General features: G+C 41.1%; 1 protein-coding gene across 4 annotated transcripts in view; it reads right to left on the reverse strand.

The window, feature by feature from the left end:
- The window catches only part of cfap46 (cilia and flagella associated protein 46), a 72,977-nt gene extending 66,834 nt beyond the window's left edge, over positions 1 to 6,143 (reverse strand). For all 4 annotated transcript variants that reach the window (XR_012928047.1, XM_076035630.1, XM_076035631.1 and 1 more), the window contains exons 1-9: positions 6,045 to 6,143; positions 4,754 to 4,885; positions 4,432 to 4,496; positions 3,384 to 3,548; positions 2,335 to 2,458; positions 1,899 to 1,993; positions 938 to 1,069; positions 663 to 762; positions 200 to 298 (exon numbers count right to left, since the gene is read on the reverse strand). Coding sequence is in view for 3 of the 4 variants with exons in the window: in XM_076035630.1 (XP_075891745.1) it covers positions 200 to 298; positions 663 to 762; positions 938 to 1,069; positions 1,899 to 1,993; positions 2,335 to 2,458; positions 3,384 to 3,548; positions 4,432 to 4,496; positions 4,754 to 4,849 (876 nt within the window). In the remaining variant the exon portion in view is untranslated. The remainder of the gene's footprint in view (positions 1 to 199; positions 299 to 662; positions 763 to 937; positions 1,070 to 1,898; positions 1,994 to 2,334; positions 2,459 to 3,383; positions 3,549 to 4,431; positions 4,497 to 4,753; positions 4,886 to 6,044) is intronic.
- Positions 6,144 to 20,968: the final 14,825 nt, after the last annotated feature.

Here is a 20,968-nt window from a genome sequence, read left to right on the forward strand (position 1 = left end):
AATAAGAAAATGAAAATGCAGATTGAATGACTTATTAACCATTTTAATTATGAGTCAAATAATGCAGCTTCGTTCTTAAAATGAAAAAGCATTTCTGCTATTGCATTTTAATTTGGATTATGGTAACTTTCTGCTTCCACACACCTGCACTTTAACATGCGAAAATACGTGCGATAAGTGAGGGAAAATGATCAAGCACCTCAACACCAGCTTTGGAGTAGTCATTCATCTTCACGTTTCTTTTCAGGAGGCTGATTTCACAGTTGACACATTCCATTACAACACGTTGGGCAGCGGTCTGAAATGCAAGTGATTTTGAGAGTCAGCAATCAGGAGTGCATGTTAGACATGGGGCTTGTGTCTGCGTTTTGCATATCAGCGTTCCTGCGCGCATTCCCGCTGAGGTTCACTGCGCTGTGAGAGCAGATAGGAGGAGGCGTTTCTTTGAAAAGAAACAACAGATAACTATGAAATAATTTTACTTAGTGAAGAGATAATCAAAAATGCTGTCATCTCCTTTAGCTCCTGAGCATTTTGCCTGTTCCCTTTTTGTAGATGGACATCAAATGTGGTGAATAAATGTACATATTTCTTTAATGTGCGGACTTACGTCTCAGGCTCATGATACTGCCTGAGGTTTCGGGAGAATATTGGATACTCACTGCGTCTACCCCCGACTTCAGCTCTTTCAAATAGTTGGCAGCTACTTTCTGATGCCCCACTTGCAACGCCAGCAGGACCAGCTCCAGTAGGAAGGCAACTCTGCAAATCCCAGATAAAACATAATTTATACAGCTCCCAACACTTTGCTACAGTAATCTGAGCCATGTTCTGCCCCTGGGACATACATAAGTGGTTTTATGGCGCCGGGAGATTTAGGAGGCAACAAAAGTAAAAGGGGGTGGAAGATTTGACTCGGATATTTCAGATCACAGACCTGTCAGTAGGTTGAATTGGAGTAAGACTTGAGTGACTGGGTCGAGTGGACACATTGGTGCGATCCACTACGAGTTGGAAGATTTGCTGTAGCAGGTCTGCAGACCGATCCGCTGGCGTTTTCCCTAACGCGCTGCAGAGAAGGTGCAAAAAAATTAAATAAAATACAGCATGTGTACATGAGTGCATGCATCTTTATGTCTTTTGTTTGTCCGCTATGCTGACACCAGCAGTGCACAAACCCTGGGCTAGAAAGCCTACACATGCTGCTGATGACGCCCGGGTCAGACTGTCATGCTGTCAACGTATATAGCCGAGATGAGGAACCATAAGGAGCTCTGACATGTAGAGTGCATGCCTGCAGAGAAGGGGGGAGGGGCAGCTGCACCAAGCCACACCAGAGGCGATGGCACTGTACCGTTCATGTATGCAGGCACAGAAGAGGACCTGCCCAGTGCCCACCGCGGGACGCCCAGGGCTAAGCTGAGAACCAGCGGGTCTGAATCTGAAGAGCTCGCAAGTAAAGCTGCAGACATGAAAGCTTGGGAATCAGAATGGATCTAATCCCCCTGTATCCCCTCCAGTTTCATGTATTATGACAGCACATGAGGGGGAAAAAAACTCTCACTGGTCTAGTCTGAATACAGACTAGTAAAGTTCCTCTTGCAAAAACCTAAATTTGACCATTAAGGCTCTTGACTATTAAGATCACGGCTGAAATTGTTTTTAAAGAAAGACCACAAATGCTTTGGAAAGGAACAAACACAGCATCATCCATCAGACAAAGCTCTGCACAGCAAATACAGTGAAAGCGTATTTCCCTTTTTACTTCAGTGTCTTTTTGAAAATAGATGGACAAGGACTTCAGTGAGACAGAACTGGGTTTTTCCACATCCAGCAAGCAGTTAGAGCAGTGACATGCATGCTTTTGAAATATATCACAAACTGTTCTGTTTACTCACTCTTTAAATTCTTGTACTTTGTAAATGGCTGACATGATGTTGCATTGCTTGCTTATTTTAATGAGGGCATTACTGTCTGCCAGCTTGTGTTGCACCTGAAGTTAAAAAAAAAAAAAAAAAAGTCAACATGCAATGTTGTCATCAACTTTCATTAACACATCAATAAAAAAAACTACAGCTAATAAAAGGTCAATAAGATAACATAAAACAAGTACAAATACAACACTAAATACAGATAAAATGAAACGGGTGACAGAACAATGCTAGATTTCATAATAGACAGGTCTAAGCTACTGGGGCATAAATATACAATTCCATTTAAGTCATATGATTCCATACACTATATTCTATACTCGATTCCATTAGCGCTTCCAAGCATTTGAACGAAAAAAATCAGGCTTTTCAGGCTGTTCTGTCTCAGAAGTCTGACCCTTACTTGTTTCAAAAACAGCTTTCGGTATAGCTGCGGGACCTGCAACTTGATGAATTCTTCTGCAGCTTTGGCGTAGATTGCAGCTTCTGCTGTTTTCCCGGAATCGACCAGACATTCAATCAGGTGTCTAAATTGAAAAAAAAAAAAAGAGTAAATTGCAAGTATTTTTTTCTTTTTGTTGTAAAATTACAGACGAGGTTGCAAGTCAGCTGTTGTCGAAAGTGTGAGGATGGGAAAGTTTACAATTGTGGACGATGCTGTTGTGTACAAGGTTGTGTCAAGCACGCACTGTGGACTCCAGCTGTGCTGTTGGCAAGGATAGAGGATGCAAGTCCACATGAGACATGCAGACGTGTTGACATCCAGACTACACTACACTGACCGCGTATACGACAGTTCTGTTTGCCACTGCCGTTGTTGCTGTGGCTGTGCTGTAGACTGAACAGCCCAGCTGGAGTGTAAAAGTTTTTAAGCACATTATTTGTCACTGTCTTTCTAATTGCAGTTCCTGTAGAGGATGGCCTTTACATAGAGCAGTCTCCGCATTGCTACGCCACACGCCAGGCTCCTAATTAATCAGAAAACATGGAGGTAATCTTTGCAATGCAATATTTTCTTTAGCCCTGCAGTAGTTTGTCTGTGAATATTTTAAATGCATCATAAACGGCGTGCACTGCAATTTTTTAATAAGCCCACAATGTATTTTAAATGGAAAGCACGCACCCTGACAACTGTGTTACGTAGCAGGCACCAAAGTTTGAATACAGCATGCAATCCCAATAACCTTATAATATAGATAACGTTACATTAAAGGAATGTTACTCGGACGTCCAGTAGGCAAAGACAGCCAACAGTTGAAGCTGAAACAGCTTAAAGCAGTGATTTTCTCTCCATATGAGGAAAAAAAAAACCAACCAATCAACTAGGGAGCAAGAACTGCTGCTTCACTATTGCCTCATCCTCATGGTGAAAACATGTAAGACCGGGTAAACTTCAATCATGACTTATTTATGAACGAGCAGTATTGGAGCATTGTTGACTTCGACACTTGCATCATGAGTTCAGCCCTCCAGCTGCGATCCTGGTTGTCCACCTCCTCCAGACTTTGGACCACCTGCCTGAGGGAGGGGACCACATGGATGCAAAGTCCCGGCTGCAGGAGAGGACGCACCATCTGGAAGTACTGCACCGATGCATTGAACACCTTAAAGTGGTCTCTGTAAGACAGCAACCACATGCAGAGAGAAATGTAAACAGAGACCACTGGTTTATTTATGTGTTTTGCAAGCGAGCCCCTTCCTTTTAAGATATAACTTAATATAGCCCCAGTGTACGTACAAGCGCGGAGGACTCCTGTGAATTGCAAATGTGCGCGGATTAACCATCCATAGCCTAAAGGGAACACCTTCTGTTTGCCTTTCTGCGTAAAGTGAATCACACGTATGTATTTATGACCCCTTCTTTAGAAAGAAGCAGTGTGAATACAAGCAGTTGGAGTGGTGCTAATGTATTCACCGGACAGCACTCTATGCATTAGTCTGGCCTCTATGCATTAGATATCTAATCCCCTGGTGTTCATGCGGATAGTGCAATCAGCCCTTTAATCGACAGGTTATGAGTTCATCAGTGATGAAACTCGTTTTTTTTTTTTTCTCTCTCTCCCCAAGGCAAAACTACGGTCTCAAAACACGTTTATTACAGTGAAGAAGCAACATTCCCCGGAAACACATCTTTACAATTCCTCTAACTGCGTCTATATTTATCTTTCTATTTAGCTTGCGCAGTGGGTCAGCTGTTGCACTTTGGTGGAAGCTTCACTGAATATCATTCATTTGTGAATAAGAGGTCAGGGTAAAAAAGTATGAAGAATCATGTTCCATTTCAACAATAGTATTTGCAAATCAACCTGTCATGCCCTAGAAGGAGTCTGTGCAAGGGTGCAAAACCACAGAATCACGGCAATGCTGGGTTGTCCAGGCAAAACCCCATCACTGTAAAATCCGGAGGCGTCCGAGATGACAAATTGTTCACACCGAAAATTGATTAACTTACCTGGCCCTGTTAGAAGAAAGTCAAGCACTCTTTGAAGAGGTTACATACCTTGGTTCTAGTTTTGAGGATTCAATTTCTTTTAAAATAGGTCGCACTGTTTCTTTAAAGTCTCTCTGAAATAGAAAACAATGGGAGAGGGTATGAGCCAGTCCAGAGAGGCCTCAGTTTGATAAAACACCAAGAAAGCACAAAGGACAACTGAGACTGTACGAGGCACATTGAGGGGGTAGCATCTCTATACAGCAGCAGCAGCAGCAGCAGCAGCAGCAGCAGCAGGAGTGTGTATTGGTGTGGGAGATAGCACATATTTGAACACACACAAAAATACACACCACCCACTTGAGAAATGTGTCTAATTTATGGATCTCACCGCTCTTTCCGTGGTTGACGGGGTCCTCGGCTGGCCCTTGCAGAGGGAGACTCGACTCGGTAATTGATTAAGTGGCAGATTTCCTTCAAAGGGCATCTTTGGACACACTCTGCTTATCTCCACACAAACCAGCTGAGTAGACAGAGGAGAGAGCGCACACGGAGCGAGCAAACAATTTCACTGTTAGATGAGGTTATAATGAGTCACTTGCTTTTGTTCACACGCAAAACATAATAAAAAAGAAAACACGAAAATGATATCACAAATTATGCGTGTGGTGCACTTCCCATTTGCCATGTTTAGGGCGTACTTTATGTACTCCTTATGCGGAATACAGAGGGAAGCCACCGACATTGGCATGACATCCGTGGTACTGAACAATGTATTAAGTAAGGTCTCCCATCATCAGAAAACTGGCCGCAGGTAATGTGATGAAGCAGTGCTGACAGTCAGGAGCAGTTCAACTGATATAATTAAGACTGAAAGGCATGCTGCTTCCTTATTGAGCAAACAGTTTGTTTTTTTTTCTTAAATGTCACTGTTGAACTAAAATATGAACAACCGGAGGTGCCAAACAAAATTTAAAATTTAAAATTGAACTTGCAATCATCATTATGACTGACTGCTAATGCTAAACCTGAATTTGCACGGACAGTTATGGTGATGATTTTAACCAGTTACGTTGCACATGCTCATGCACATGCATCCACCAATAAACAATCAACAAGCAAACCCTCCCTTCGCCAGACGCCCCCCCCCCCCCCAAAAAAAAATAAATAAAATAAAATAAAAATAAAAAAACAAAAACGTCATAAAACATCACGTCTTGACCACACCACAGAAAACAGAAAACCTGGTTGATAACAAGAAAATATTTTCTCTTCTCTTCTATTTTCTTGTTTTCCTTTTTGGTGGGTCGTGAGAAGTCATTTTCTTGGACTACATCTTAATATAAATATGAAATCGTTAACCTAAGTTGTATCCTGATTGACCTACAACAGAAGAGTTCTGCCGCTCCGGTGAAAATAAAATAAAAAGATCAGTAATGTAGGATGTCCCCTAACAAGTAGTATCATGATGACATTGAGAAAATGTGTTTTCACTGGAGGAATAATGGGGATTCATGCTTGGGTTGAGACATGTCATGTATGTGGTAATTACAGGGGATAATATATGATCATTTACGCAACACTCGCCTGTAACAGAGTGGGATTCTACTGAAGGAAGGATCAGGAGCTCAGAAGCACCCTGAGTGGGGAGGCGTGTGTGTGTGTGTGTGTGTGTGTTTTACCTGTTTCCTGTCGCACTTCCTTCACTACTGCTGTTAAACTTGGTTGCTTTCCCGAATTCTTGTTTACAGCACAAAGGGAGCAAGCGTATACTTCCTTTTCACGCTTTTTTAAAAAATATATATATTTTAACATAATAATTTCCGGGAAATTAAGTAATTCACAGAGTTTGACTCGACTATAAATACAACTGATTTCGTTTCTATCGTTTATTCGTTTTTATTTTATTGAAAAGAAAAACCGAAACCGTACCCTCTTTAAATGTAACGCTATTTAATGCTGGGAGGGATGTAGAAAGAAGAACTAATGCTCTCAAGAACTTGGTTCCGGGTTTAAAGGTGCGACTTTGAAATGCGATTGGAACTAAAGTTCACAAAGCGAGACTTTTGAGAGTTCTTCTCTCCCTCTGCTTCATATTAAATACCAATGATTATGGGTGTAAAATGTTGAGCTGCGATCAATACGAACTTCTTGGTGGCATATTGCGCTGCTCGTCAAACGTCACGATGCACAAGATTAGCTCACCTGAGAAAGACGTGTCGGTGTTGTTGTGGCGTGGTGCTAGTCGTCAACAACAAGACAACAAGAACAACAAGGAAAAGCACGAGTGTGATTTTTGAAAACGTTCACTTCCCCCGCTACTTCACTGCTGTTGCTAATTGCGGGCATAGAATTTATTGCCGTTTTGTTTTCTCAGCGTTACCTGGCAACCAAAGACCTGGCCTCAACGACGGCAACCAAGCAGGTCCAACTCTTCGCTCCGCCGACAATCTTTGAACAAAAAAAATGAACATGAACAAAACAAACTTTGTATGCCATATCAATTATATATTAACGTTTTACCTATTAAGAGTTGCAGACATTATTAGTTAAAATATTTATATGGCAGCATCATATCAACAAGAGATACTTTCATTTATGGAAATCATACGTCACAGTAAACACGCAAGTAGAAAAACACTTCTCAATGCACATGGTCAAAAAAGGCGGTTTTACCAAAATATTGTACACTTTTAGTCAAACACACACACAAAAAAAACATGAGTCTCACCATGAGACTTGCATATCTGAACTTGAATTGACCAGATTCTGCCCAGAAGCAAACTGTGTTGCTTCTAAGGGCCCGACAGTCACCGTGTGGCAGCCAAGGTCATGCTCCCTATGCTGATTTGACGGATCTGACCTTTGCTCTGAGTGACCTGAAATACACTGATTATACATCTAACAATTTGAAGTCTTTTAATTTTGGGGTCAATTTGATTTTGATGTTGCTTTGTGGTTTATTCTTCTGAACATGGTATTTGCTCTTGTGCATGCTGTTTTTTTTTTTTTTAGATTGAGAAAAGTGAAAAAGAATTTTAGAATTTAATCAGTGTTTCACAATTTTTTTTTTTTTTTTTTTACTTCAGCACAATCTCAATAACTTGAGAATGCTTCAGTGTTGACATACTGATATTAGCACCATCCTCAATTTTAAGAAAAAAAAATCAGTATTTCCCAATTTCTTATATAGCAGGGGAAACAATAGCAGATCAACTGCAAACAGTCAGTTGGACTTAGCAAGAAATTACAGGAAAAGTCTTATAACAATGATAATGATGATGATGATGATGATGATGATGATGATGACGACTTTATGATGACTGTAGATTTTCCCCAAAAATTAAGAGATCCTGATCTTATAAATAACCTATTAGATCTTTTCTCATGATTATATAAACTTATTTGATAAGATTTTGCCTTTTTTTATTCATAGAGTTTTCAGTAAACCCACTCAGTCTCACAGTGATGGACTGAATGTAGCAGCAATAATTGCCTACGGTACTTTGTTCTACAGATATTTTACAGCAGCGTCCCTTTGTTGACCTGCACTTATTTTAAAGCATGATTGCTGTGGGCCTCAAACAAATTTGTGAAGCAGTACATTCTGGGATCTGTCTAAATATAAACTCAAAGAGATGTTCACCCTTTGGAGTGGCTTTCAAGTCAGAAATATATTTATTTTATTTTCTGGAAGAGATTTCTTCACTGTCACTTGACCTACTTAACGCTTGGTAGATTTATTTGTTGAATTTCATAACTGTAAGAGCTTAAGGGTCCATTAAACATACTTTGCGTTCAGATTTGCACTTGCGTGTTATGATCCGAGACATTTTTTTTTTTTTTTAAGTTTAAGAGATAAATGTGATCAATTGTCACAAAGTAATTTCACAAACATTCATGTACAGTATGAAATGTTTGACATGGGATCTCTGTGTTAATAAATCAAATGGAATTAGTCTGTCATAATAATCGTAATATGCATGATTTAAACTAATATGTAGAAATCATGATGCAACACCAACAAACACTAGAGGCAAGATCTTGAATGCAGAAATGGGGATCCAATCAAAAGCATTGTGACTTCTTAAATCTCAGTAAAAGAAAAACAGCTGGTGCATTTAAAGCATTTAACAAAAAACGTTTCTTTAAGGTTTGATTATTCTCACTGTATTAATCTCAAAGGAACTGGAAATTGAATTAAATATCAATGAAAATTGCCAATTTAATTTTCTTCTTTTTAATCATTAAGGGTGTACTGAATATCATATGGGGGACCTGGCACATAGATATAGCCATCCACATGTTTGGATCCTGTCAACACAGATAAAGAAATGACTGAGTTAAAACTCCATTCTTCAGCCTGGCTTTTTCCATAGCAGATTGAGGCTAAAACCCCTGAGGGACTATTGCCTCTGTGTTTCACCCCAGGAAGCTCATTGTAAACATACCCCCAGAATATATATATATATATATATATATATATATATATATATATATATATATATATATATATATGTATATATATGTATATATATATATATATATATATATATATATATATATATATATATATATATATATATATATATATATATATATATATATATATTGAGAGAGAGAGAGCGCGAGAGAGTTGCCTTTGAAGTTGATCACAACCTCTCATCTCATCTTGCGTTGCACTGAACGCTAATTCTGCAGCCAATCTCTACCAAAAGGCACTTTTGCTTTGGAATAAACATGTATAATATGCAGCATTTGTGATTTCATCAATTTATGTTCTCTGTTTACATCAAGCTGGACACAAATACAATTCATGTTTAATTTAGAATTTATTTATTTATTTTTAATTTATTCTGAGAATGAGTTACCATATTTACTTAACTGTGTCCATGACTCTCAAAATACATTACCATAATATTATCAAATATGATCCATTCACGTCCAGCGTTGTAATGGACGAGTGGGAACACCTCTACCGTCTTGGCTCAGACATGAACAATCGAAACCGAACACGGGCGGTGATTTCAAGATTAGTTTTCAAAAAAAACAAACAAACAAAAAAACTTAGAAGAAGACACACTTTAGGAAATAATATAAAACTTAAATCTGAGCGCTTTTCCAAAATAACATAAAAAAATTAGTTATGTTTTAAACACAGATTATCCCTTGTAGCTCACCCTATGCTTATTTGCCTTGAAGACCGGAGTAGCAGATAACAGATCACCCAATCAGTGGATCACAATGAACTTCACCTCAATCGGCTATTTTAACCTTTATAATACTTGTGATGTTTTGTTTTTAACCGTGTACTTTAATGAATTAATGCATTATTTTGCTTAATGTTTTTTAAAGCATTTTAATATAACTTTTAAAACATTTTAGCATTTTTAACAGCACATATGAGACTCCATCTAACCTCCAACAGCCACGTTAAGAACTGTTGCATAGTGATTCACGACACAATGCTAATAATACAGTAGTTCCAGTTTTACCATCAAATCTAAGTTAGTCAAGTCAAAAGTGACTTTCATCCTGGTGCCCTTGCAGAATTTACAGGAACCTGCACAATAGGCTCAGTCCACTGGGAACTTTGAATATTACTGTGAAATATGATGGCAACTCATCTAATCACTTGAAAAGAATTTAAAGCTGTTAGAGTTCTTTCATCTAGCTATCCACTCGACCTTTAAAAGCCGTTTGTGCCCATTCATATATCCATTCATCACTGCTTATTATAGAAAGGGCTGCCAGTAGCTTAAGAACATCCCAGCTAATTTGGCAGACACACAGTCCAGACAATTTGCCAGTTCTAATAGATAATCTGAGGATTTTGTTTTTCTTTTTTTTTTGTCCATGTGCGCTCTAATAACATTTTGGCAACCAACAGCACTTTTTGGACAGAAATAATTCTGGGTCTTCCATCCATGGATACTTGGCGTGCCAGTGCGGTTCAGGGCTGTGGTGGTCTCCAGTCACGTAGGTCAACTCATTTCTCTCCATCTCAAACTCTCTTTCTTCAGCTAGTGTCATTTCTTTTCCTCCTGGTTGGCAATTCCCGCTCCGATGCTTTCCCATGTCCACCATTTGAGGAAGTCTCTGCTGCTTGTGGCTGTAATGGATTGGGTGCGAGGATGGTTGGTAGATTGGCAGATGACTGGGCTTTTACAGGTGAATGCACTGTATTTGACTGCTGCAGTTCTCATGGATCTTGCATTGTGTTTGAGATGTATGGGCCATTAAGGTTACTTTCTCGAAGAGGTCTGAGTGTGTACCTCCTATGGTCTTGCCAAATGGGCCGTCCCAGAGCACCGGATCACCGGTGGGCTCCCCCCCCGGCCCGGTTCTCCAACCCTTTTCCTGGGGTGCCGGCTACACCCTTGCTGGCGGTGTTCTGGCTACCTCGCGGTCAGGGACCCACTGACATCTTCATTAGGGCTTTGGATGAGGGACTCTATCGGCCTGCCATGGCATTCCGTCTGAGACCCTCTCAAATTTTAATCGCACTGTAGACACTTAGGGCCTCGGGGGGAGTTGCTGCACTGCAGCCACCACCCTGCTCAGTAGCGGCATGGGTGCCCCAGGATGGTCCGTCGCTGGAGGTGGTCCAGCATTGTACAAAGGAGCATTTGTTTGAGATTGCAGAGCACTATGGGGTGGAGGTGTGTAAGCAGACTAAGAAATGCATCCTGGTGCAGGAGGTGTGTGCAGCACTGAGTGATATAGGGGGGGATCTTGCCTGCGGTGCAGGTTGCTCCTGAGCGCGCGTCTCAGTCGGTGGGTGAGTCGGTGAGACTTGCAGCGTTTATCCATCAGGGAGAAGGAGTTACAGCTTTGCAAACAAGCTCGAGATGAAGAAACTCGAGATTCGGATGCAGGAATTGGAGCTAGGGTCAGCTGGGAGACCAGCAGAGTTCGATGTCGCAAAGTACATCCGTCTAGTGCCTCCCTTTAATGAGGGGGACGTTGATAAATACTTTGCGCTGTTTGAGCGGGTCGCTACTACTTTGAAGTGGCCTCGGAATGTGTGAGCATTATTGCTCCAGTGTGCTCTGGTGGGGAAGCGCAGCAGGTGTGCTCATTCACTCAAAATAAGCAAACTGGTGGGCTGTTACATTAACTCAAGCGTAACATGTTTTATCTAAGCTATACTTTAATGTTTCCAAGATGAACATGATTAAATCATGTTGGCTTTACATGAAATCAAACAACTAAACATTCACTAAATTCATTCATGTTGCCATAAAGTGAAGAAATCGCGTTTGTACAAGTAGGCGGGAAAAGCAAAGCAAACAACGCGATAGAATTTATTATAATAAATAATTTATTATTTATTTATTTATTGCTGCAATTTGCAAAGACACCTGGGAAGAAGAACTGTCTCGTGGTATGCGTTTCGCAGAGGTGCACATGGAAACGGTAAGTACTTGAACTCCATTAATATTCATCTAAATGCAAACGAAATACGATGCATAGATGTCATTATCCCTTAGTACATCATTTTCAGCGGTGGTGGTTAGTTATTTAACGTCATTAGACTAAAAAGCCGGCCGTCACCGTGAGCTGTCTCCTCGCTAGCATGGCGATGTTTAAGATAAACGTTACAAGTGGGAAACTCGTTGGGGGGGGGGGTAGTTTTGGCGAATTGCTGGTTAGTGCGCTTTGCAGCGGAACTGTGTGCAGGTTGTTTGGTGTTGTTTTTTTTTTTAAAGCCGTGGTGTAGAAAACGGTGGTTCACATCTCAGTCACCAAAAAATTCATATCTTTTTATTCTTTGGTTTAAATCTGTTCCGAAAAGCTTTCTAAATGATAAAAACATCCAAAGGAAAACGAAAAAAAAGTATTTTATGGCAACGGGAACTTAAATAACGTGGTCAGGAAACAGTTTATAACCGCCGCTTCTTCTTCATCTTCCACCTGCGCCGCTTATTCGCGTCGCTTCGCCTTTTGTCCGGTGTGTAAGGACCTTTACAGTTAAGTTAGCCACCCGCCTAACGTTAACAAAGACTTTGACGTTTATCACAGCCGCTATGCACGGCTGGTAGGGAACTTTTTTGCGTCGACTCAAGACGAGTGTGTGGAGGTGAAGCTGCAGCAGCTAAAGCTAAATCGAAGGAATACAGGGTTAAAGTGAAGCAAAGCTGATGTGTTCATGAAAATAAGACGTTTTTTTTCATTTTCTAATTGAAAAGCACCTTTCCATTACTTGAGTTTGCATCTCTCAATTATTACTTGCTAACTTGACCCTTAATGGAAAAAAATAGATTTATCTCAATTTATCACAGCTGTTTGTCACCAGAGTGTCCTGTGTCTTTCATCCAAGTGTGCTGTCCCACTACAGCTGTCTTCCATTCATTTGCATCGGTGACGACATCTTTTCTGGAAAAGGTATGAAGTGTGTGTGTTCGGGGGATGGTGGTGGTGGTGGTAGAAATCCTAAATAACATTTTCAGTGCAGGAATGCAGTGTGGCTGCAGCGATGCCTCATCTAGAGATTAGAAATCTTGCATATGATTTCTTTTTGATGTGTGCCAGTTTCAGCAAAATGCTTTGTGTGAAAATTATCTCTTGGTAGTCTTGATAGATACACCGTAACACAATTAAAAAAAATATGCACTGTATGTGTTTTTAATTTATTAATCATATCTATGTTGATTGATCAATCCCTAGTCTTTGAGCTACCTGTTCCACTCGTCCAGATCCAGGTGTGTCAGTGATTACGTACTGACTTTCATGGGCATTAATTGATTGTTCTCTCAATTTCTGATCGCAGGAGGGTCCTGTCCGACTTAACCTGTGTGTCTGCGTTCAACTGCAGAAGTGCCTGCTGGGAAAAATTCATCCTGCCACACCTGGAGTTCTCTCTAAAACAGTGAATGTATTTTAGGTGAGGAGATGTGGAGGTGCAAGGACTGTACTGTATCTCTATCTAGTAGACTTGAGCTGCTTAAACATATTAGACTACAGCACTGTCATAGGCAAACGTTACCCATGCCCCCACACAACATGCCCGTGTACGTTTAAGACATGGAATGCTGTTCACATTCATTTAAGTAGGGCCCATTCTAAACAAAACTCTCAGCAGCTGCTGGAATTTTCAACATTCAGTTGCAAAGGTGTACAATTCAGAAATGGGATGATAGTTGCTCATGGGTCTACAAGTGGACTGCCTTATTTTGGCGAGATCCTGCAGATTTGCATTGTACATGAGAAACTATGTTTCATGCTGAAAAGGCTTTGTGGTTGGTACAGGGAACATTTCACAGCCTTTGAGCTGGGTGCATGTGCTACCAGAGAAACTGTTTTGATTGAGGTTGGTGAACTTGCTGATTACTACCCTCTAGCAGACTACTTTGTTGGACATCTCAGAATGGTGACATTAAACAGATACATCCATTTATAAAGTGCAGTAACTGATTAACCTTTCCACTGTTAGAAGAAGAGAAGAAATGAATGACCAGGAGGGTTAAATGGTGAATGATTCTTTTGTCCTCTGATTACTCCAAGTTAAATTTCAGATCTACTTCTGTTAAAAGTTACATTTCCTTGTTATAATTACCGAGTTGAGTTTTGTTTACCATTGTTCTTTATTCTAATTGTGCTATAGGTGAGTTCCGAATTCAAGAGAATCACAACACTGCATCTGCAGTCAAAGTTCTTCTCTAAGCTGGATGCAAACTCTGGAAATCTGCTCAAGACGTATGCCAAAAGTGGCGCTCAAGGGAAAAAAAAATCAAGAGCATCATGGTACCCACAACCCAGGTATGACAACGATGGAAAAGAAAAGAAACTGTTCTCCCTGTACTGCAACTCCACTACTGTGGAAATGACTAATGTTCTGGAAATTAGATAACTCAAATCAATTCCTGGACACAATTATAGATTTAACTGAGGGGGAAATTTACATAAGAAAAGGTTTGAACTTGTTTCAGTTTGAAATTGTATACGTCATACATGAAAATGCCAGACTATTCAAAAAGGGTTGTTTTAAAAGTTAAAAGTTGTCTCAGCTAGGTGAAAGCTGCTCTGTCGTTAGGTTGAGATGGTGTTCCTAATGTAAAGTTTAGTTGTTTTTTTTTTCATATTTTCTCTGATCTGCTTACTTAGACGGACAGCGTTGACATCAGACGAGAATGCGTCCTCAAAGGTCTTTGTGTCTACTTCAATGACGATCTGGAGAAGCTGGTGAAGGAATACATGGTATCTGAATTTACCTTTTATGTTTACTAAGGTTTTGATCAGTTGAAATAGATGGTTTCCTCTGGGTTCCAATCAGCAGTAAAATTAGGAAAGATAAGGTCTTAAATTTCTTTTTATATTCTCCCTACATGCTGGCAGCATTGCATTTGTAAACAAAACCATGTGTGTATTTAATAATAATAATCATAGATAATAAAACTTTATTTTTACAAATCAAATTTTAAATCACAACCAATGGCGTCTCAAAGCGCTTTATACAATCAGAGACAAATTGATGTCTGAACAGAACAATTTATAAGGCCAACTGTATTGCCATAAAATATTTTTTCTCCAAATAGGCAATACTAGTCTAACAAAAGCAGTTGCTACAACAAAATAAAGTACAGTTATATTTTCTTGAAAATCCACTTAGAAAAAAAATAAAAAATAAATAAAAGACAGTATATATAATATATAGTTATACTATGAAATAACCCTCCTTTCGATTTGTCTGGGAACTTGAACAGCTTGTGGGAAACACTGTATGTATTCTTTTTTTTTTTTGATTATGTGAATTAAGGTAATTGGGGAAAAAAAGGGATGAAAAATTGTTTTGGCAGGCCGATGATGAAAGCATTGGAACAGCTATGGCAGAGACGGTCTTTGGAATATTTGCCATCCAACATAAAGGAGCCGAGCCTGGTGATGACCCCGAGGATGTTGTAATCGTTCTGGAAGCGGTGGAAGTACTGAACAACTTGAGAAATGTTCCTTTCGCTGTTGCAATGTTGCTCGCTCTTGTGTATGCTCTAACCCTGAGCTACCCTCCGGAGTTGAAATATATCTTTGAAGCACTTCACAAGTTCATAATGGAACTAGATGGATGCAGACTATCCAGAAAAGTACAAGCTCTAAGCTCTCAAAACACTCCTTTGTCGTTAGTGAAGTGATGGAGAATCCTTCTCACAGAATTTAACAGGAGGATTTGTTACATGTGAAGGACTGTGACACTGATTCTTTAATTTTATTGTTCTCAGTTGCATTTTGAAATTGTTTTCTATACTGTAAAGGAATGTCAAAGATCAAAAGCAAGGCAAGACACGATCTTGCCATAGTCTCATTTTATATACTGTCTTTTATTTATTTTATTTTTTTCTGAGTGGATTTTCAAGAAAATATAACTGTACTTTATTTTGTTGAAGCAACTGCTTTTGTTAGACTATTACTGCCTATTTGGAGAAAAAATATTTTATGCCAGCATTTTCCTGTTTCTCAAGGTTCTGTTAATGCCCACCATTTAGTTTATATGGAAACATTTTTGTGTTGTTGCAAGCAACTGCTTGTGTAAAACATTGTTCCACTTTGTATTACTGCCAGTGTTAAGCATTGTGACTAATTTGAAAAATACAATTGTATGGAAATGTCTACCATTTGTCTTAGGTTTCTTTCCACTTGACACCAAACTGTTTACACTCAAATTGTATTCTTTGAATGACTGTAATTAAATCATGAAAAGTATTTCCATTTGATTAAATGGCTTCTTTTGAGAAATAAGCAATTCTGTTGGGCCAACTTATTTTACCTGGGTTGGATCAACTTAATATACTGGTGTAATTTTACTGCTGTCAAAATAGTGGGTCAAATACTATTATATTTTTAGCCATTCCCAACCATAGTAAAGAAGTTACATCAACCCTAATGAATTAATTGACCAAACCCAAATAAATTGAGTTGGACCCAGACCGAGTAAATTAGTTCAATCAACCCTAATAGATTAAGTTGAAACAACGTAAGTATGTCAAGTTGGACTAACAAAATTGTTTAATGCTGAAAGAAAGACATTTAATCAGGTGGAAATACTTTCCATGATTTTTTTTTAAGTTCATTCAAAGATGAATTTTTTTGAGTGTCGCTTCCCCCAGAAGATAGTGGAGATTTCTATAAGGTGAAAGTGGCTGTGCTTCAGGCTTATGAGCTGGTGCCGGAGGCGTACTGGCAGAAGTTCCGAAGACTAAGGCAAAAACAGGACCAGATGTTCGTTGAGTTCGTTCGTGAAAAAGAAGCCCTTTTCGACCGTTGGTGTTTCTCCATTGGTGTGACGGATTTTAACCAGTTAAAGCAGTTGGTCCTGATGGAGGATTTCATGAATTCCCTCCCTGAAGTTGTGTCCACGTTTTTAAAGCGGCAGTATTGGTCGAGGAGTGTACTTTAACCCATGAACCAGTATTTTCGGATCGCCCTTTTAATAAGTTTGGTGGTTGGGGTGTGAGTCGTGGAGTGTCTGAGGGTGGGAGAATCTCAGTGGAGGTCCCTGAAGGTGAAAAGAAGCCTGCCTCATCAGATACCCTCGTTAAGACTAATAAGGGGTACCCCTTTGGTAAAGACGCTGTGAGGTGCTTCTACTGTAAGAAGCAAGGCCATATTGTGGCCGAGTGTCCCGTGCTGCAGGTGCAGGGAAGGAGGAACCTGAAGCCCGTGAATTTAGTTATTTTGTTGGGGAAGCCTTCGGGCGCGTCTGTGGGGTCTGCTGTGATAGGCTGGACCTATGCCGGGACGCCATCAACCGCAACATCGGCGGGGTGGGAAGGTTAGGAAGCAAAGCAGGAGAGGTGGCATCAGGCAGCGGGTTCGGAGATCCACCAGGCTGCTACTACCCCCCCATGCTACTGTATAACCCCGCGCCCTACGAAGCAAGATGGATGATTTATGCTCACAAGTTGGTACATCGTGAGTCCGGCCTGATGGCATTCACAGAAGCCTGGTTTAGTGAAGATGTACAGGACAGTTTGATTCAAATTGATGGCTTTACCCATATTCGCCAAGATAGAAATACGGGCTCTGGCAAGTCAAGGGAATGAGGGGTTGGCATTTACGTTAGAGACAACTGGTGAAGTAACATTGCTGCTAGGACCAGAATAGCAACCCCGATTTTGAATTGCTGCTTGTAACCTTGCGACCACACTATCTCCCCAGAGAATTCACAAATATTTTTTGTCTGCGTTGTGTATGTCCCACCCAGTGGGAACACCACCAGAGCAGCCAACTACATGACTGTGTCCACAAACATCTTTAGGATAAGCCAGACGCCCCTTTGTTTGTTCTTGGTGATCTGAATCATTGCAACCTTAACAAGTCTTTGCCAGGTTTCTATAAATATGTCAAATGCAATACTAGAAATAATAATAGACTTGATAAGTGTTATGGAAACATCAAGGAGGCCTACGCAGCAAGAGCTAGACCACCCCTCAGTAATTCTGACCACAATGTTATCCAGCTGCTCCCAACATACCGGTCACTGTTCAAATCCAGTAACCACTGTAAAGGTGTGGTCCAGCAATAAGATGGAGGAGCTGAAAGGCTGTTTTCTTTGCACTGACTGGGACGTTTTCTTTGAGGACAACTACATTAACACTGCCACTGACACCATTTCTGCTTATAACTCGTTTTGCACTAGGGGTATAAGAGAATGCATTCACAAGAAGAACCAAATTTTCAAGCTAAAAGACAAGGCAGGAATCAGAGCTGCACTAAAAGACCTTAATCAGCAACTACGCTTAGCTCGACTACAGCACAAGGAGAGGCCAGAACAGCCGCTGTCCAACTCGAACACAAAGAAACTGTGGGACTCCATCCGAGGCACGATCAACATGGTTGCTAAAAAGAAGGCCCTGTATGCCCTCAATGAATCTGCCAGAGCGAATGAACTAAATGATTTCTATCTGTGCTTTGAAGTGGACAGTGTCAGTGAGTGTTGTGCAGTCTTGGAAAATCTTGGTTGTAATGATGTGGACAGGATTGTGTTTGACCCCCCATTCAGTCAACAAGGTTTTTGAATCTATGAATGTGAAAAAGGCAGAGGGGCCAGATAACCTGTATGCATTTTTTCTTAAAACTTTTGCTGATGAACTTTCTCCTGTCTGGCACCGGTTCTTTCAGCTCTCCATAGACACCCACACTGTACCGGAGCTCTTGAAGAAATCCATTATAATTCCTGTTCCTAAAATACCATGCCCCCAGGTTAACAATGACTACTGGCCATTTGCCCTCACGTCTAATGTAATGAAATCACTGGAGAGACTTCTGTTGGGAGTATTTAAAGCAGAGGTGGCACATTCCCTTGACCATCTACAGTTTGCTTCCTCAAAAAAAAACGCAGCACGAGTGACGCTATTTGCTCTTTAATGCACTTTGCCTTAGAACATCTGGAAAGTCGATCTGCATATGCCAGGCTGCTTTTTATTGATTTTAGCTCAGCTTTTAATTCAATTCAACCACATATTTTTCCTAAGAAATTAATGGAGCTGGATTTTAACCCTTTTTTAATTAAATGGTATCATTCCTTTCTCTCTCCCCGATCACAGCAGGTGAAATTTAACTCTGTTTTCTCTAACCTCTCCATCAGCAGCACAGGGGCCCCCCATGGTTGCGTCAGCTCACAGTTACTCTTCATACTTTATACTAATTACTGTGTCAGCTCTCAAAAAACTTATTTTTGACCCGAGATCTGTGGGTGACTGCAGTTCTGTCTCGATACACAGCAATGTCATCCAACAAGTCACCTCAGTGAAGTACCTGGGTGTGCGCATAGACAGTGACCTCACCTGGCACACACATGTAACAGCCGTATGTGCCAGAATCCATTATCGCCTCCACTTCCTGAGACGTTTACACCTGTTTGGTGACAGCAGCAAAATCATGTCTATCTTCTACTGTGTAGCCATTGAATCCATCCTTAGTTATCATCACTTCCTGGTTCAGCAACCTCGCAGTCAAATTCAAAACTCAAAATTTCAAATTCTTAGTCTGGTTAAAACAGCTGGCAAAATGATGGGTTCCACCGCACCACTCACTCCCCAAGATCTGTTTGAGCTGGCAACCATCAGCAGGCAAATTCCATTATATCAGATAGCACGCACGCACTTTTCCCAGAGTTTTCACTCCTGAACTCCGGCAGGAGGTACAGGGTCCCCCTGTGCAAGCACAATCGTTTGAAACACTCATTTGTTCCTACATCAATAAAGTTAATTAATGACCTGCTGGGAGGGGAGGAGGGGAGCGCATGGAAACAGTGACTTAATTTGGTATGAATGTATGTGCTCTTCATCTGTAAGTGTGTTCTTCTTTTGTTTAATGTCTGCTTTAAAATATTGCACTTTATGTTTGTGGTTGATTTTTGGGTATTTTATATGTTTGACGGTATCAGCAGCAGGGCCCTTTTACTCAATCCAAATTTCTCCCATGGGAGACTAATAAAGATTACTTTGACTTGACTGCAGCAGCAGCTCTCTATGGGGAACTCCTCCTCCGTTTGGAAAGGTCTCAAGAAATTCACCAACTACAAACCCGACTGCCTCCCCCTTGCCAATGAGCTCAGTGAGTTGTACTGCAGGATCGAGAGGGAGCCTTCCATGCCACCCATCCCCTGGACCATTACCTGAAACGGGGGGTGTCTATTCTGGACCCAAATGCACCACACAGACAAGGTTTGGAAGGTTCAAAAAAAAGGCACAGCTTTATTTCTTGAGGGAAGGCGGCTGGTCAGTCGAAAAGAAGGGGGGAAAAAAAGGGGCCAAAAGAAACAACTGCTCCAAACAGGTCAAAAAGGGGCAAACGGCAAAAAAGGGATCCTCTTCCGGGTCAAAACACAAAACTCACTCAAACGTCGAAGTCCAGGGGAAAGGCTGGAGGCGAGAACCAGAACAGGCAAGGTCAGTAGCCGGTGAGTCAGTCCGGGGTTACGTGCTGCAGCGTCGTGCATGGCAGAGGAACAATCTGGCAGGGAGGAGAGGGAGCAGGGCGGCTAAATAGTCTCGCAAGGAGAGCAGGTGAAGAGAGTTAGTGCTGATTGACCTGGGTGGAGAGAAGTGGTGATGCCTTCAAACCATGACATTACCACCACCCCTGCAACCCAGCAGGGCCACGGTCCCCTCTGCCACCTCCTTTCCACTGCCCCCTCACTGTCACAGTGAGCGAGGTGGAACATCTGCTTAAGGGTCTGAATCGCCAAAAGGCGGCCGGTCCGGACACCTTCTAACCTGCTGCTCTGAAGCATTGCCAACACCAGCTGGCCCCGGTGTACACATACATCTACAACACCTCGCTGGCGATGGGTTGCGTCCTGGCATGCTTCAAGTCCTCTATTATCATTCCCATCCCTATGAAGGCCAAGTTCACAGGCCCTCAAGGACTACAGACCTTTTGCCCTGACCTCAGTCATGGAGCATCTTGTCCTGGCCCACTTGAAGTCCATCACTGATTCTGCGCTGGACCCCCTGCAGTTCGCCTACAAAGCCAACCGGTCCACCGAGGACCCGGTGAACATGGCTGTGCACTATGTCTTGAAACATCTGGACACTGCAGCCAACTATGCCAGGATTCTGTGTGTGGACTTCAGTTTGGCCTTCAATACCATTCTCCCATCCACCCT

The sequence above is a fragment of the Nelusetta ayraudi genome, unplaced genomic scaffold, assembly GCF_046127955.1.
Source record: "Nelusetta ayraudi isolate G7.1 ecotype Tasmania unplaced genomic scaffold, CSIRO-AGI_Nayr_v1 ptg000045l, whole genome shotgun sequence".
In the NCBI taxonomy this organism is placed as follows: Eukaryota; Metazoa; Chordata; class Actinopteri; order Tetraodontiformes; family Monacanthidae; genus Nelusetta; species Nelusetta ayraudi.